Genomic DNA, 15,546 nt, shown 5'->3' on the forward strand with positions numbered 1-15,546 from the left:
CCCGCAGTGGCCCTGGCGGGATGTACAGGCGACCGTGGTGCAGCAGAAGGCCCTGATGCAAGGCCAGCCCCGGATACTGAGGGCTGGACCCTTCGGCCAGTTCCCAGAGTTGTTCCTGGGCCCAAGCGTCGACCCGCTGCTGTTCCCGCACCCGAGCCTGCAGTGGCTCAGCCTCCTGGGTGGCCAGGAATGCAGCCGGTGGTAGGATCGTGGTGGGTACTGCTTGCTGTACCGTGTCTGTGTTGTCTTCAGGTTTCCGGGACAGGGCATCCGCCTTCTAGTTTTGTGAGCTGGGGATGTAGCGGATCCGGAACTGGAACCGGGAAAAGAACAACGCCCACCGGATCTGCCTTTGGTTCAGCTTGCGGGTGGTCTGGAGGTACTCCAGGTTCTGGTGGTCGGTTCTCACCTCCACTGGGTGTCGTGCCCCCTCAAGATGGTGGCGCCAGACCTCAAAGGCCACCTTGATGGCCAGTAGTTCCCGCTCCCATACAGTATAGTTACGCTCCGCTGGAAGGAGCTGGCGGGAATAGAAGGCGCAGGGTAAAAGTGGCGCATCAGGTCCATACTGCTGAGATAAGACGGCACTGAGAGCCGTACTGGAGGCGTCGGTCTCTACCACAAAGGGTCGAGAGGGGTCAGGATGTTGCAAGATTGGCGCTCTCTGGAAACAGGCCTTCAACCCCTGAAATGCCTCCTCTGCCTCCTTGTCCCAGGAAAACGGCGTCTTGGGGCGCAGTAGCCGGGTCAATGGAGTTGTGCGATGAGCATAATCTGCAATGAAGGTCCGGTAATAGTTGGCGAACCCCAGGAAACGCTGTAGGTCCTTGCGGTTCCGAGGTGCCGCCCATTCCCGAACCACTGCCACCTTCCCAGCATCCATCTGCACCCCATCTGGAGAGTCGGTGACCAAGGAAGTCCACTGACCGCTGATGGAACTCGCACTTGCTGAGCTTCGCATACAGGCGGTGCTCCCGCAAGCGCTGCAGCACGGTCCGGACATGACCCTCGTGGCGAGCCGGGTCACGGGAGAAAACCAAAATGTCATCCAAGTACACTTGTCTAGCAAGTCCTGGAACACGTGGTTGATGTACCGTTGGAACACAGCGGGCACATTGCACAATCCGAAGGACATAACCAGGTATTCGAACTGCCCGTACCGGGTCCCGAATGCTGTCTTCCACTCATCCCCGGCTCGGATCCGAATTAAATTGTAGGCCCCATGGAGGTCAAGCTTGGTGAACACCTGCGCCCCTTGCACCCGCTCCAGCAACTCCGAAATAAGGGGCAAGGGGTACCGGTCTGGGATGGTAATTTTGTTCAGGGCCCGGTAATCATGGCAAAGGCGAAGCTCCCCACATTTCTTCTTAACGAAGAGCACTGGCGCAGCGGTGGGCGAGGTAGAAGGCCTAATGAACCCACGCTCCAGGTTCTTGCGCAGGAAGTCCTGCAAAGCTTCGCGCTCTGGCTCTGTTAGAGAGTATAAGCGACTCACCGGCAGGGGCGCTCCAAGCTGGAGGTCTATGCCGCAGTCGAAAGACCGATGCGGCGGCAGCTGGTCTGCCCCCCGTTCCTCGAACACGTCTTGGTAGTCCCTGTACTCGGCGGGGAGTGGGGATGCAGCTTCCTCAGTGGGTGCGGCGGCTAGCATCTCGGACTGAGCATGGGAACATGGGTCTGGGAAGTGCACAGTCCGTTTGACCCAGTCAATCTGAAAGTTGTGAGCCTCCAGCCAGTCCATCCCGAGCACCAGGGGGAACCGGGGCATGGAGGCAATGTCCAAAGTTCGCATCTCCCGGTGCTGCTGGAGACACAGGACCAAGGGCTGGGTCTCCTGAGTAACAGCACCTGAACGCAGGAGCCGTCCGTCAATTGCCTCCACCTGTACCGGTTCTGGCTTTTTCTGAAGTGGCACCTGATGATGGGCAGCGAAAGCAGCGTCCATATAGGAGCGGGTTGCCCCCGAATCTACCAGAGCATGGGTAAGAATCCAGGGCACACCTGGAGGGTATAGACGTACCGCAACCATAAGGTGTTGCAATTCCATCAGCGCGGGCCCATTCTGCGCTGTTTGGGACCCCCGGTAGCCAGGGCCATCAGCTACTGGGGTTGGCGGTTTCCCTGTGGCTGGCGTTTCTCAGGACAGGACCGGGCGTAGTGTCCACTTCCGCCACAGTACAGACATAGATTCCCCTCCCGACGCCGCATCTTCTCCACGGGGGAGAGGCGTGGCCGCACTGCCCCGAGCTGCATAGGCTCCTCCGATGACTCGGCTGTGGCCGTGGAGCTGCTGGTAGAAACTGGCGCCGAGAACTGGAAGTGCCGGCGGCCCCGGGCCTGACGACGGTCCTCCAGCCGATCGTCTATCTGTAGACTCCATTGAATGAGGGCGTCCAGCGAGGTGGGGTGTTCCATTGTGGCCAGCTGGTCCAGTATCTCGTCCGAAAGCCCCTTGAGAGCCCTCTTGGTCCCGAAGAGCAGAGTCATTCCAGGTCAAGTCCTGTGCCAGCAGCCGAAATTCCGTGGTGTATGCGGCCACAGTGGACTTGCCCTGTTTCAACTGCCTAATTGCCCGGTTGGCTTGACTCCCCTTCTGGGGGTTGCCGAACGCGGCCTCCAAAAGATTGCAAAACCCCATATAGTCTGTCAGCAAGGGGGAGTCTTGCCTGAGCAGCGGCAACGCCCACTTGGCCGCCTGGTCCTTTAACAAACTAATCAAAAAGTACACCTTGGTGCAGTCGTCAGGGAAGTTCTGGGCTCGCCCCTGAATATACAACTTGGCCTGGGCAAGGAAAGCTGGCCGGGGCCCCATCAAATTTATCTGGCAGGGCCACTGGGTACTTGCCAGGAGCCGGGGCGTCGGCCCCAGGAGCCGGTAGGGCGTCCAACCGCTGCTAAAGTGCCGTAACCGCATTGCTGAGCTGCTGCACGGTGTGAGTCAAGGCCTGGTTCTCCTGGGCTATTGCCAACAGCGTAGCTGCTTGGTCGGCCATGGCTTCTGGCTCTTCCCGAACGCACCCCAACAAAGAGGGAGTGCGGGTGTGGCGGGAGCAAACTGTGCTGGTCCCGGGGGGTAGGTTACCGTTATCGTAGTCAAAGATCAGTCCTGGGTCACTAGCCTGGAAACAGTTCACAAGGAGCGAGGCGAGGTCCGAAGCAGGAAGCCGGGCGGGGACAGGAACACTGGAAGGTTAGAAGCAGGAAGCCGGGCGGGGAACAGGAACACTGGAAGGTCAGGTCTGGGTCCGGGTAGGAGCAGGTACTCAACGACAACGTTGCTCCTGCAACCTGGGACCGGGCTGACTGGCCTTTATCTTCTCTGAGGCCAGGGGCGGTCCCGGCCCCCAGGAGACCCGCCTCCCCTGGCCTTAAGACCAGCACTCCTCCTGGGAGAAACCAGCTCCCTTCGCCTCTCTGCCCTGAGCCTCTGCAGTTCAGGAGAGGCTGAAGGGTTAATGGACCCAGGAGGAGACTCACCTGTAGGCACTGAGTCCTCAATCACCTCCGGAGCCAGAGTGGAATCACCTGGTGCCTGCTCCTGAGGATCCGGCACAGGTGCAGGCGCTTCAGACTCAAGGCCCTGCCCCAGTTCAGCCAGCCCTGGAGGCGGGGACTCCTGTGCAGGCTGGGATTCCTCTGGTTCAGCCTCTGAATCGGAATCCCAGGCCATCACAGTTCCTTTGTTCTTTTAAATATGTCATATTGCTACTTCTGATGTACTCTTCTATCTTAAATGTTTTTTTCTTTCCCTTGTCTATACAGCTTAGAAAAATATTTAACAAACCCTTCTCTTATTTCTTTCAGCTTGTCTGTAATTCTGCCATTTATGTTAATTTTATTTATGGAGTTCCTTTGAACACTTTTTTCAACTGCCAGGCTATCAACTTCCCCAATTTATTTGTGTGCTCAAAATATTTTTGTTTTACTCCTTTTATTTTCCAGCTAATTTCCTCGTTTATAATAATTGAATATTGGGTTTGTAATGTTTTGATTGCCTGTTTTACTGCCTCTTTATTTGTCTTATTTACCTTACCTTACCTTTCCCGCCCCGACCTGGCCACAGTGATCCATGCGACAGTCATCTCCAGGCTTGACTACTGTAACTCGCTCTACGCGGGGCTGCCCTTGAAGCTGTCCCAGAAACTCCAGCGGGTACAGAATGCTGCAGCGAGGCTCCTCACAGCGTCTCTGCCATGGGAGCATATTCATCCAGTGCTTTTCAAGCTGCACTGGCTCCCGGTGGAGTACAGGGTCAGATTTAAGGTGCTGCTTTTGACCTTTAAAGCCCTTCACGGCCTAGGACCCTCGTACCTACGGGACCGCCTCGCCTGGTATGCCCCACGGAGAGCCTCAAGGTCCATAAATAACAACACCCTAGTGGTCCCAGGCCCTAAGGAAGTTAGATTGGCTTCAACCAGAGCCAGGGCCTTTTCAGCACTGGCCCCAACTTGGTGGAACGCTCTGTCTCATGAGACCAGGGCCCTGCAGGATCTGATCTCTTTCCGCAGGGCCTGTAAGACAGAGTTGTTCCGCCTGGCCTTTGGATTGGAGCCAATTTGATTCCCTCCGCCCCCTTTTTCTTTTTTCTTTTCCTTCTCCTGCAATGAGGCTCCATTTTAATATTTTAATGTTCCATTATTTTAATGTTGTATTTTATTTTTGTTTTTAAGTTGTAATCACTCATCTTGTTTTTATTATTGCTTGTAAGCCGCTCTGAGCCCGACCTTGGCTGGGGAGGGCGGAGTATAAATAAAAAATTATTATTATTATTATTATTAGTATTATTTAGCAGCTGTTTCTCCTTTTTCATAATTTCCTCTAATATTTCTTTTTTATTTTTTCTCTCTCAGTTTCCTTTTAAATGAGTTTTGTTGTATAAAGAGTCCTTTCATTACAGCCTTGCTTGCATCCCAGACCATCTGTAACTTTGTTTGCCCTTGACTGTTTATTTCAAAATAATCCGTCAAGGTCTTTTTTGCTTTTCCGACAAATTTTTGAGTCAGTATGTTTTGGATAGGGTTTTAGTTTTAGAATTTACTAGATCTGATTCAAATCTGGAAGTCTCCGTCAAAAATCCTCTTTTTTATCACATTTGAAGGTTTCAAATAATTGATAGTATTGGAACCAGTCCGAGCCTTGATCTCTTAACTCTTCGAAATTTATTAATTTAAACTGGTTCTCTTCCTCTATTAATAATGATTTATAGACAGGCCAATTTCTGTTTGTGTTTTTTTCTTTTAACGGCAAGAGCTTCACTTGGGGAGATCATGTCACCTTTGGCTCGAGAAGGTCCTTATATTTTTCCCAAACGATGTAGAGGGAATTCCTGATGACGTGATTCAAAAAATTCTTATGAACTTTAACCTTTCCGTAGCCCAGGTATGCATGCCAGCCAAACCTGTTTTTGTGCCCCTCCAGGTCCAACAGTTCTGGATTTTTGAGTGTGCACCACTCCTTTAACCAAGTGAGACAGGCGGCTTCATAGTACATTCTTAGGTCTGGCAGAGTTCCCTGATTCGGACACAGCAGGGAATACTCACTTAATACAAGCAAGGATCTTTGTGCTAAATTCAGCATGTCACTGGAGGACTGAGGAGCACCCACAGTGCTGAACCATGGCTTCGTAAACCACAGTTGGACAGATTTGCCTGTATCCCACATAGTCACCATTTTCTGTAGCAATAGCTTTGAAGTAGGACTTGTCTTCCTAATCGTAACATATACTGTACCTCCGTGTTCAAATGTTCAGTGTTTTATCTCCTCCATATGTCTTTTTTATGTAACTTGATTTTAAATTTCTCATGTCATATTATTCCTTCATTCTGTAGCTTCAATATTTTTACATGGTGTCCTTTAGAAGTGCCAAATAGTAATCATTTGCTTTTATGTCAGTGGATTTAGCCTGCTATCTGTAGTGCAAACACAACTCTATCCCATTCAGTAGACTCTTTGGATAAAGAGTGCTCAATTCTCAATAATGCCATTCTTAACTTAGAATTTTAGTTTCTGATAATGGAAACATAAAATGGCCAAAGTAAATGGAATAATTTATAATAATAGATTTAAAGCTACACATTAGGTTCTGCAGATGAGTTTAAATACCTTTGATGTCAGTAGCTGAAAATAAAATATGTGATTCTAAAATCTGAATGTTGTGATTTTGTATGACCATTTATGGCTGCCATATAACTAGAATGTAGTTGTTGATTTGAGTATTATAAATCATGCACAAATTGTGTCAAAATTAAGTCCCACTGAGTACAATGGATATTACTTCCATGTAAGTTCACATACATCAGATTTCAACCTTAGTCTGGGATTTGCTAACAAAACTATAATCCATAATAGGGCATGGTATGTGGGAGTAGATCAAACACCTCACCTTGATAGAATAAGTTGGCATCTATGCATGCAAACCACTGGACCATCATGATGATGTGGTGTTATCTGATGTCTTTTTAGGGTGGCAAAATCAATGAAAGTCCCCGTGTATGAAACACCAGCAGGCTGGAGGTTCTTCTCAAATTTGATGGATTCTGGTCGATGCTCGCTTTGTGGAGAAGAAAGCTTTGGCACTGGTGAGACAACATATGTTCTGTGAAGCAAACTATATCAAATGCAATTCCATTATGGTTTATTGAGGATTGTACATTTTAATCTAAACCTGCATTGTGACAACCAAACCAAATGCTTCTTAGCAACCACCTGTGGTGGTCCTTTAGGGTCTCATTTAAACTTTGTAGTTTCCTGCCTGTATTGGAAAAAAATACATAGTAAATGGGCTTCTTCATCTTGGTGGCTAAAAATTGTGAAGGCTTGCATTAGTCCATAATCTGAAAAAAAATCCATTCTATTGCGTAATTGATCAGGAATCTGTCAAATACCCTTGAAAAACTCAAGCTTTTAGATATTTTTCAGAAGTACAAACTGAAAGAGATAGCCCATATAAATTCACTGATATTCTTCTCGCTAACTGTTATGGGTAACCAGCTTGCCATTCCCATCCTATAACACCAAAAATGCCTGAAATCTAACCTTGGTCTTTCAATCATTTATTTTTTAATGCTTTGTTTACCAGCATTAACATGCAATGATATATATATATATATATATATATATATATATATATATATATATATATACACGTATGAATTTAAAAGCACCCATTTCCTCCCTTATTAAGCATGCCCACACTTCAGTAAAATCAGTGTGTATGTTTTGTTGTTTGTTTCCAGAAAATATTTTTTAGTTCAGATGAGACCTGTTCATAAGGCTGCTGCATTAATAAGACTGCTGGGTTGAAGCCTTTACATATATTCTTATGATAGTATTTGGCTTTGCATTAGTCACAGTAGCAAGATGAAAGTCAAAGTCTCAAACTGATGGTATTGTAGTGTATAATATGCCTAACATGTTTTAACTATGTTTCTGCTTGGAATCCTTGGGTGATAGCCAAGTAAAGAGTCGACCCACTAAAATCTTAACTCAATTGATTTCATTGGGTTGACTCAGAGTATGACTAATGTTTAATATCACCCTGTGTCTCAGGGTTGGCCCCTGCTGATTCTGCATTCTCAGTTCTGTATTTGAGAGGATTTCCCCATATTGAATGGGCTGCTTCGTAGTCAAGCCAATAAGAAAGAAGGGCTTTCCATCTGTCTGTGTGTTTACATCTCAGGGAGTTTGGGGGACCTCCGGGGTGGCCCCATCGGCAATGGCGGACTCCCTCTGAACTGGAGGGACTAGCTCTGCGTGAAACGGGTGCTATTTTAGAAGCCGCATAGCCGTTGCCGGAGAGCGCTGCCTTTTTCCTGGGACAATTTGGCTTCTAAAATAAGCACCCGTGAGTACTTAAACTTTGAACAATCGGACTTTAAATAAGGACTTGCGAGCAGAAAGGAATTAGACTCAAAAATTTATTTTAATTTGGTACTGAAATGGGAAGGTCTAAACAGGAAGTCAGCCTTCCGTTTCTTTGTAGACAGAATAAAGCAAAGAAAACGTAAACTAGAGCTCAGAAAATCGCTTCTAAAGGATTGGATTTCATCATTTAAAATTGTTGAGGAACAAGATGAAATTGCAGAGTTTTGAAAAACTAAAAAACAAAGTGCGTGATTGGCTTCATTATTATCAGATAATGGAAGCATACAATTTGGATAAGAAAATCGGCTTCCAGGTGGAAAAATCAAAATTAGAAACAGAATTGTTAGAACCCAAAACTAAGACTTTGTCAAAGATGTATAACTTGCTGTTGAAATGGAATACTCAGGATGAAACGGTGAAATCTGCGATGATTAAATGGGCACAAGACGTTGGACATAACATAATGATGGCTGACTGGGAACAGTTATGGACCACAGGTATGAAGTTTATGGCATGCAATGCCTTAAGAGAGAATATTATGAAAATGAAATACAGGTGGTACATAACCCCAGTCAAGCTTGCAAAAATCTACCATTTGCACGATAACAAATGTTGGAAATGTAAAGAAACTGAAGGTACATTCTTTCACCTTTGGTGGACGTGCCCAAGGATTAAGGCTTTCTGGGAGATGATATATAATGAATTGAAAAAGGTATTTAAATATACCTTCTTGAAGAAACCAGAGGCCTTTCTCCTGGGCATAGTCGGCCAATCGGTGTTAAAGAAGGACAGAACTTTCTTTATGTATGCTACAACAGCAGCAAGAATACTTATTGCAAAGTATTGGAAGACACAAGACTTACCCACTCTGGAAGAATGGCAGATGAAAATGATGGACTACATGGAATTGGCGGAAATGACTGGCAGAATCTGAGACCAGGGAGAAGAGTCGGTGGAAGAAGATTGGAAGCAATTTAAAGACTATTTACAGAAATATTGCAAAATTAATGAATGTTAGAATGATGTTTGATTGAAGTTAAGTGGTTTCTAGCTGTAATGGTATAAAAGAATATGGAAAAATTGGATTTTTAATAGGTAAAAATTTAATGCTACAATATATTAAGATTAAAGATCAGGATAATAAGGAGGGAAAGGAATTGCTGAACTAATAAATTGAACTGGAATACAAAAAAGGGAGGTATGAGGAGGTCCGGGAAACAAGTAAATGAAAGATAAGTGACGAAAAGATGGAATTATTTTTAACTGTTTTTTATTTTTCATTTTTCATTGTGTAATACTGTGAAAACTTTAATAAATATTTACTAAAAATAAATAAATAAATAAAAATTTGTTGAAGCCCCCTTCGGCAGCAGGAGAAGAAGGGGGATCTTTTTTGGACTGTTTAAACCTGCAGAAGTGAGTTTAAAGTAAAGTAACTTTCCACCGTCCTGATCCTGGAGCGGGGTGTCAGGACTGACGTTTGAAGCTCATTGACCAGAGACAAATGTTTTTGACAGATAGTTAAAGGAAGAGAAACATAGTGATTCCACTGATTCCTTTCGCACTTTAAAGGAACAAATATTGACAAAATATCTCAAAAAGGATACTTTGTTGCAAGAACAAATAGAAGTTCTCCCCCTAGAGGGAGACCGTGAAACTGTAACTAATTCCAGGGAGCTTGCAGCTGTCTCAGATTACAATCGTGGGAATGGACTTGTGACCTTGTAGGACAATGTATTCAGAGGTTCTGTTGTGTGCTCTCTGTAAAACAAGTGCCCTACTGGAACAGTTAAGTGAGAAGATGGATTTGATGACTAATGCGGCCAGAATTTTTGAACAGGCAGTGGGAAACTACAGTGGTGCCTCGCAAGACGAAATTAATCCGTTCCGCGAGCCTCTTCGTCTAGCGGTTTTTTCGTCTTGCGAAGCAACCCGTTTAGCGGATTAGCGCTATTAGCGGTTTAGCGGCTATTAAAGGCTTAGCGGCTATTAAAGGCTTAGCGGCTATTAAAGGCTTAGCGGCTATTAAAGGCTTAGCGGATTAGCGCCTAAAAGGCTCTTAGCGGCTTAGAAAAAGGGGGGGAAGCAGGGGAAAAAATCGGAACACTTGCAAGACGTTTTCGTCTTGCAAAGCAAGCCCATAGGGAAAATCGTCTTGCGAAGCAGCTCAAAAACGGAAAACCCTTTCGTCTAGCGGGTTTTCCGTCTTGCGAGGCATTCGTCTTGCGGGGCACCACTGTATGTGGAGCCCACCCAGGAATTAGATCAGGAGTGTGTCCTGACAGAGCAGATGAGAGAAGAGGATGTTGCTGAATCTTGGGCGCCAGAGATGGAGGGAGCTGCGGCCTTGCAGGAACATGAACTTTTGGATTTGACAAATGAACTTGGAAAAAGCCAGATTTGGAAAGATAAAGTTTGGTTTGGTTTGGAAATGGGGGGTTGGATAGACCCCCGTATGCAGGGATGTTTGGACTTTCCGAGTCTGGCAATGAGCCGTGAGATGTTTGGAGCTGTGGGGGCTCTCAATTTTGGAGGGATTCTGAAACATGTTTTTAAATATCACATGGAGTTGAGTCTGGACTATGGAAAAGGGGCTGATTTGTTGAAAAGGGTCAAAAACATCACCAAGCTGGAGTTCCCACGAGTGAAAGGAGAATATGAAGAAGAGCTGCGGAAGGGGCATGGAAGAGATTTAAGGGCCTCGGATATAAGGTTACCAGGTTAATGCGCTAGATCGATGGGACAAAAAGGACTGACAAAACCCAGGAACAGGAGGAAAGGACGCTGGATGAAGATTGGATTGTTTTTATTTCTCTTCTTATTACCGGGATTGTTTTATAAAATTGATGAAATGTTAGAAAAATATTGGAACGAGATTACTTGGCTCTAGCAAAAATGTTTAAAGAATTAGGTAAGAATACTATGGTTGTGAGAAGTCGGTAAAAATAAGATTTAAGTTTTTAAGGTTTTTTATAAGATAAGATGAAAATAGATTAAGGTAATGTAATGACAGAATACTATGAAACATGGAAAGGATTTGCTGCGATAATTATTAACCAAGATACAAAAAAGGGAGGAGGAGGAGGTCAAAGAAAGAAGGTAATGAGAGTTGAGGATTTGAGAATGATGGATTTATTTTTGTCTGCTTGCAGTGTATTTTTGTTTTTTGAATTTGTATTGTTTGATGTGGTTTGTTTTTTCTTTGTTTTTTCTTTTTCTGCTTTGTTTTTTCTCTGTAATTCAAAAATTTTCAATAAATATCATTTAAAAAAAAAATACATCTCAGGGAGGTTGTAAGGTTTGTTCTCTCTCATCACACCAGAGAAAGTAAACCTCAACTACCACAGGAAACGTGGTAAGCACATCAAAGTGCTAGTAGATAAATACTCCGGCGGGAAGGTAAACGGCGTTTCCGTGTGCTGCTCTGGTTCGCCAGAAGCGGCTTAGTAATGCTAGCCACATGACCTGGAAGCTGTCTACAGACAAACGCTGACTCCCTCGGCCTATAGAGCGAGATGAGCGCACAACCCCAGAGTCGTCTGCGACTGGACCTAACGGTCAGGGGTCCTTTACCTTTACCACAGGAAACACAAGCTGTGTAGAAGCTTTTCTTATTGCAATAGGAGAGGACAGTTTTTGTTATTTTTAAGTAGCTGTCAATAGTTATTTAGTTAGTAAAATTTTATATTAGCACTTAATTAAAAATATATAAGTAGTTTACATATAAGTATGTGTACTGAACTGTAAACATATCCTTGCCAACAAAGGTCCGTATAGTAAAAGCTATGGTTTTCCCAGTAGTGATGTATGGAAGTGAGAGCTGGACCATTAAGAAGGCTGATCGCTGAAGAATTGAAGCTTTTGAATTATGGTGCTGGAGGAGACTCTTGAGAGTCCCATGGACTGCAAGAAGATCAAACCTATCCATTCTTAAGGAAATCAGCCCTGAGTGCTCACTGGAAGGACAGATCCTGAAACTGAGGCTCCAATACTTTGGCCACCTCATGAGAAGAGAAGACTCCCTGGAAAAGACCCTGATGTTGGGAAAGATGGAGGGCACAAGGAGAGGGGGACGATAGAGGACGAGATGGTTGGATAGTGTTCTCGATGCTACCAGCATGAGTTTGACCAAATTGCGGGAGGCAGTGGAGGACAGAAGTGCCTGGCATGCTCTGGTCCATGGGGTCACGAAGAGTCAGGCACGACTAAACAACAACAGCATGATTAAATGTCCTGTAAAGCTGTACCCAAACAACAATGTCAGCTTGTTTTCCTTAGTAATAATATGTAAACTGTAAACTTTCAGAAATGTAAAGCCTAGATTTATAATAAAAAGGAGACTTCAGCCTGGTAAATGAAAGTACCCTTTCTGCTGTAAAAGGACAACTGGGGGTTTTTTGGGTGGGGAGGATGTGCCCCTTGGCTGTGTTCTCAGGCTTGCTTTCTGGCAGCAGATCCTGGAGGTCAACCCATGCTATTGGAACTTATTCCTTTTTTGTAGCAGCAGAAGGGAGTTTGTCAGATGAATTTAGTAAGTCGTGGGCATTACGAGCAATGACTTGGGCTTTGAAAAAGAAGGTGCAGCAACAGCCATCGCTGCCCAAAGTTTCATCAGCAAACTGTTAATCACTGTTAAGAAAGCTGTGCACATGATTTATATGTTTGAGCTAATCCTCCTTGGCAGCAACAGGAATATTTTTTTACTTCATCTCCAAGCTTATGCAAACAGCAGACAGGTCCTTGTGCAGTAAATTGAATATGAAGAAGTCCTAAATAAGGAGAGAGAAATGGAGCCATGCTTCTTATAAACTAGTGATATATTTTGGATAACCCAGCAACTCATAATTGAGGATTTGCCCAGGCATGTGAGAGGAGGGATGCCGAGCCTGGGGGCCAAGAGGAAGGCATGAGAAGGAGTCTGGTTGAAAAGGGAGGTATCTATGGCAGGCTAACACAGTACTCTAGATCAGGGACACACTTAGGTATTCTCAAGAGCTACTAAATAGGGGCCAGGGCATCAGACATTGCCACACAAATTGCAATCCCCCCAAAACAGAAAGTTGCTGCCATTTTGATACTGAAGAGGCATTATTCATCTGGCAGTGGAAGGAGTCAAAGAGTTGTAAACACCTCTGAATGGCACAGAGAAAGCTGCTTCAACTGTGAAAGAAAGGGGAGGACAGGAGAATTTTGGTGAGAAATCCAGCGCTTTGCCTCTGATACATTCAACATAAGACATTGGTAAGATATACAACAGAGAAATAGAGATGATACAGGATGATGCAGAAAGTGATGAAAGACAGAACAGTAAACAGTATATGGAGAAACGTGACTCAAAGAAGTAGGAGGCCCAGGGTTCACTCTGATTGTTTAGAAATACACAATCGCTTTGAGGTCCTCTCCCCTAGCATGGAAGACGAAGAGCAGACTCCATTTGAGGATCTCTCCCTCATTACAGTCGATCAGGTATATGAAGACGAGCAGCAAAGTCAGACCTCAGGGAATGTGCAGGCGACCTTGGAACGGACAGCTCACGGAAGAACCCCGACCAAACCCAAGAGGAGGCGTGTAGTGGTGATAGGGGATTCCCTACTGAGGGGAACAGAAGCAGTGATCTGTGGGCCTGACAAGATGTCTCGGGAAGTGTGCTGTCTCCCCGGGGCTAAGATCCAAGATGTAACTGAACGACTGCAAGGAATCATAAAACCCACTGACAAATACCCCTTCCTCTTGGTTCATGTGGGAACCAATGACACTGCAAGCAATAGCCTCCAGAAGATCAAAAGAGACTACGAGGCTCTCGGCAGGAAATTGAAGCAACTAAATGCACAAATTGTCATCTCGTCTGTCCTCCCAGTTGAACGATGTGGCCCAGGGAGAGAGGGGAAAATAGTGGAAGTGAACAGCTGGCTTCGCAAATGGTGTAAACAGGAACGGTTTGGATTCTTAGATCACGGACTGCAGTTTCTTGAAGATGGACTTCTGGCAAGCGATGGGCTGCACCTCACAACGGTTGGGAGAAATGTTTTTGCCAAAAATCTCAGAAACCTCATCAGGAGGGCTTTAAACTGACTAATGGGGGGGAGGGAGACAGTGCTCCTGAAGGTAGGAGTCTATCAATTAATGAAGATGATCATCCAAATGTCATAGACCAAATGGAGCAAACAGCACGCGGACCTAGTGGTGGGAGGAAAAAATCCTTAAATAAGAGACACAGGGGAATGATTAATGGACTTCAATGTCTGTACACTAATGCGCAAAGCATGGGAAATAAACAAGATGAGCTTGAGCTCTTGGTACAGCAAACTAAATATGACATAATAGGCATCGCTGAAACCTGGTGGGATAAGTCCCACGATTGGAATGTAATAATGGGGGGATACAATTTATTTCAGAGAAACAGACCAGACAAGAAAGGAGGAGGAGTGGCGTTATATGTCAGGGATGTGTATACCTGTGAAGAGATCCAAGATTTAGAACCTCAAAGCCAAAGTGAGAGCATTTGGGTCAAAATTAAGGGAGAGAAGAATAACAGAGACCTCATTGTGGGAGTTTACTATAGATCCCCAAGCCAAACGGAGGACATAGATGATGCCTTCCTGGAACAGATGGCCAAGCATGCAAAAGGGACGGAGATAGTAGTAATGGGGGACTTCAATTACCCGGATATTTGTTGGACGTCAAACTCAGCCAAGAGCATAAGGTCAAACAGATTCCTCACTGGCCTTGCAGACAACTTCATTGTCCAGAAAGTGGGAGAAGCAACAAGAGGAACAGCCATTTTAGATCTGGTCCTAACCAATGTTGATGACCTGGTTAGTGGGGTAGATGTGGAAGGATCATTAGGCGCGAGTGATCATGCTCTTCTGAAGTTTACTATACAGCGGAAAGGAGCAGCCAAGCATACTAGGACTCAATTTCTTGACTTTAAGAAAGCCGACTTCATAAAACTTAGGGAAGTGCTGGGTGAGATGCCATGGACAGTAAGACTAAAAGGAAAGGGAGTTCATGATGGCTGGGAGTTTGTTAAGAGGGAGATAGTAAAAGCACAATGTAAGGCAATACCAATGAGACGGAAACATGGAAGGTGCCTAAAGAAGCCAGGGTGGCTATCTAAAGAACTTTTAACTGAATTAAGATTAAAAAAGGATGTGTACAAAAAATGGAAAAGGGGGGAAACCACCAAAGAGGAATTCAAACAAATAGCCAGCACGTGTAGACACAAAGTCAGAAAAGCTAAAGCACAGAATGAACTCAGGCTTGCTAGAGAGGTTAAAAGCAACAAAAAAGGCTTTTATGGGTATGTTCGTAGCAAAAGGAAGAACAAAGAAACAGTGGGGTCACTCAGAGGAGAAGATGGTGAAATGCAAACAGGGGACACAGAAAGGGCTGAACTCCTCAATGCCTTCTTTGCCTCAGTCTTCTCCGATAAAGAAAACAATGCCCGACCTGAAGAATTTGGAGCAAATGATTCAGCAAAGCAAACACAGCCCAGAATAACTAAGGAGATAGTACAAGAATATTTGGCTAGTCTAGATGTATTCAAGTCTCCAGGGCCAGATGAACTGCATCCAAGAGTATTAAAAAAACTGGCAGATGTGATCTCAGAACCACTGGCAGTCATCTTTGAGAATTCCTGGAGAACAGGCGAAGTCCCGGCAGACTGGAGGAGGGCAAATGTTG

The 15,546-nt window shown here is 45.2% G+C and overlaps 1 protein-coding gene across 2 annotated transcripts in view; it reads left to right on the forward strand.

Annotated features, from left to right (window-relative positions):
• The window catches only part of PGM5 (phosphoglucomutase 5), a 168,434-nt gene that overhangs the window by 129,342 nt on the left and 23,546 nt on the right, over positions 1-15,546 (forward strand). For both annotated transcript variants that reach the window (XM_081213736.1, XM_081213735.1), the window contains exon 7: positions 6,463-6,578. In XM_081213736.1, coding sequence (XP_081069862.1) covers positions 6,463-6,578 — 116 coding nt within the window. The remainder of the gene's footprint in view (positions 1-6,462; positions 6,579-15,546) is intronic.

Source organism: Podarcis bocagei (genome assembly GCF_964188305.1).
Source record: "Podarcis bocagei genome assembly, chromosome: 11".
NCBI lineage: Eukaryota > Metazoa > Chordata > Lepidosauria > Squamata > Lacertidae > Podarcis > Podarcis bocagei.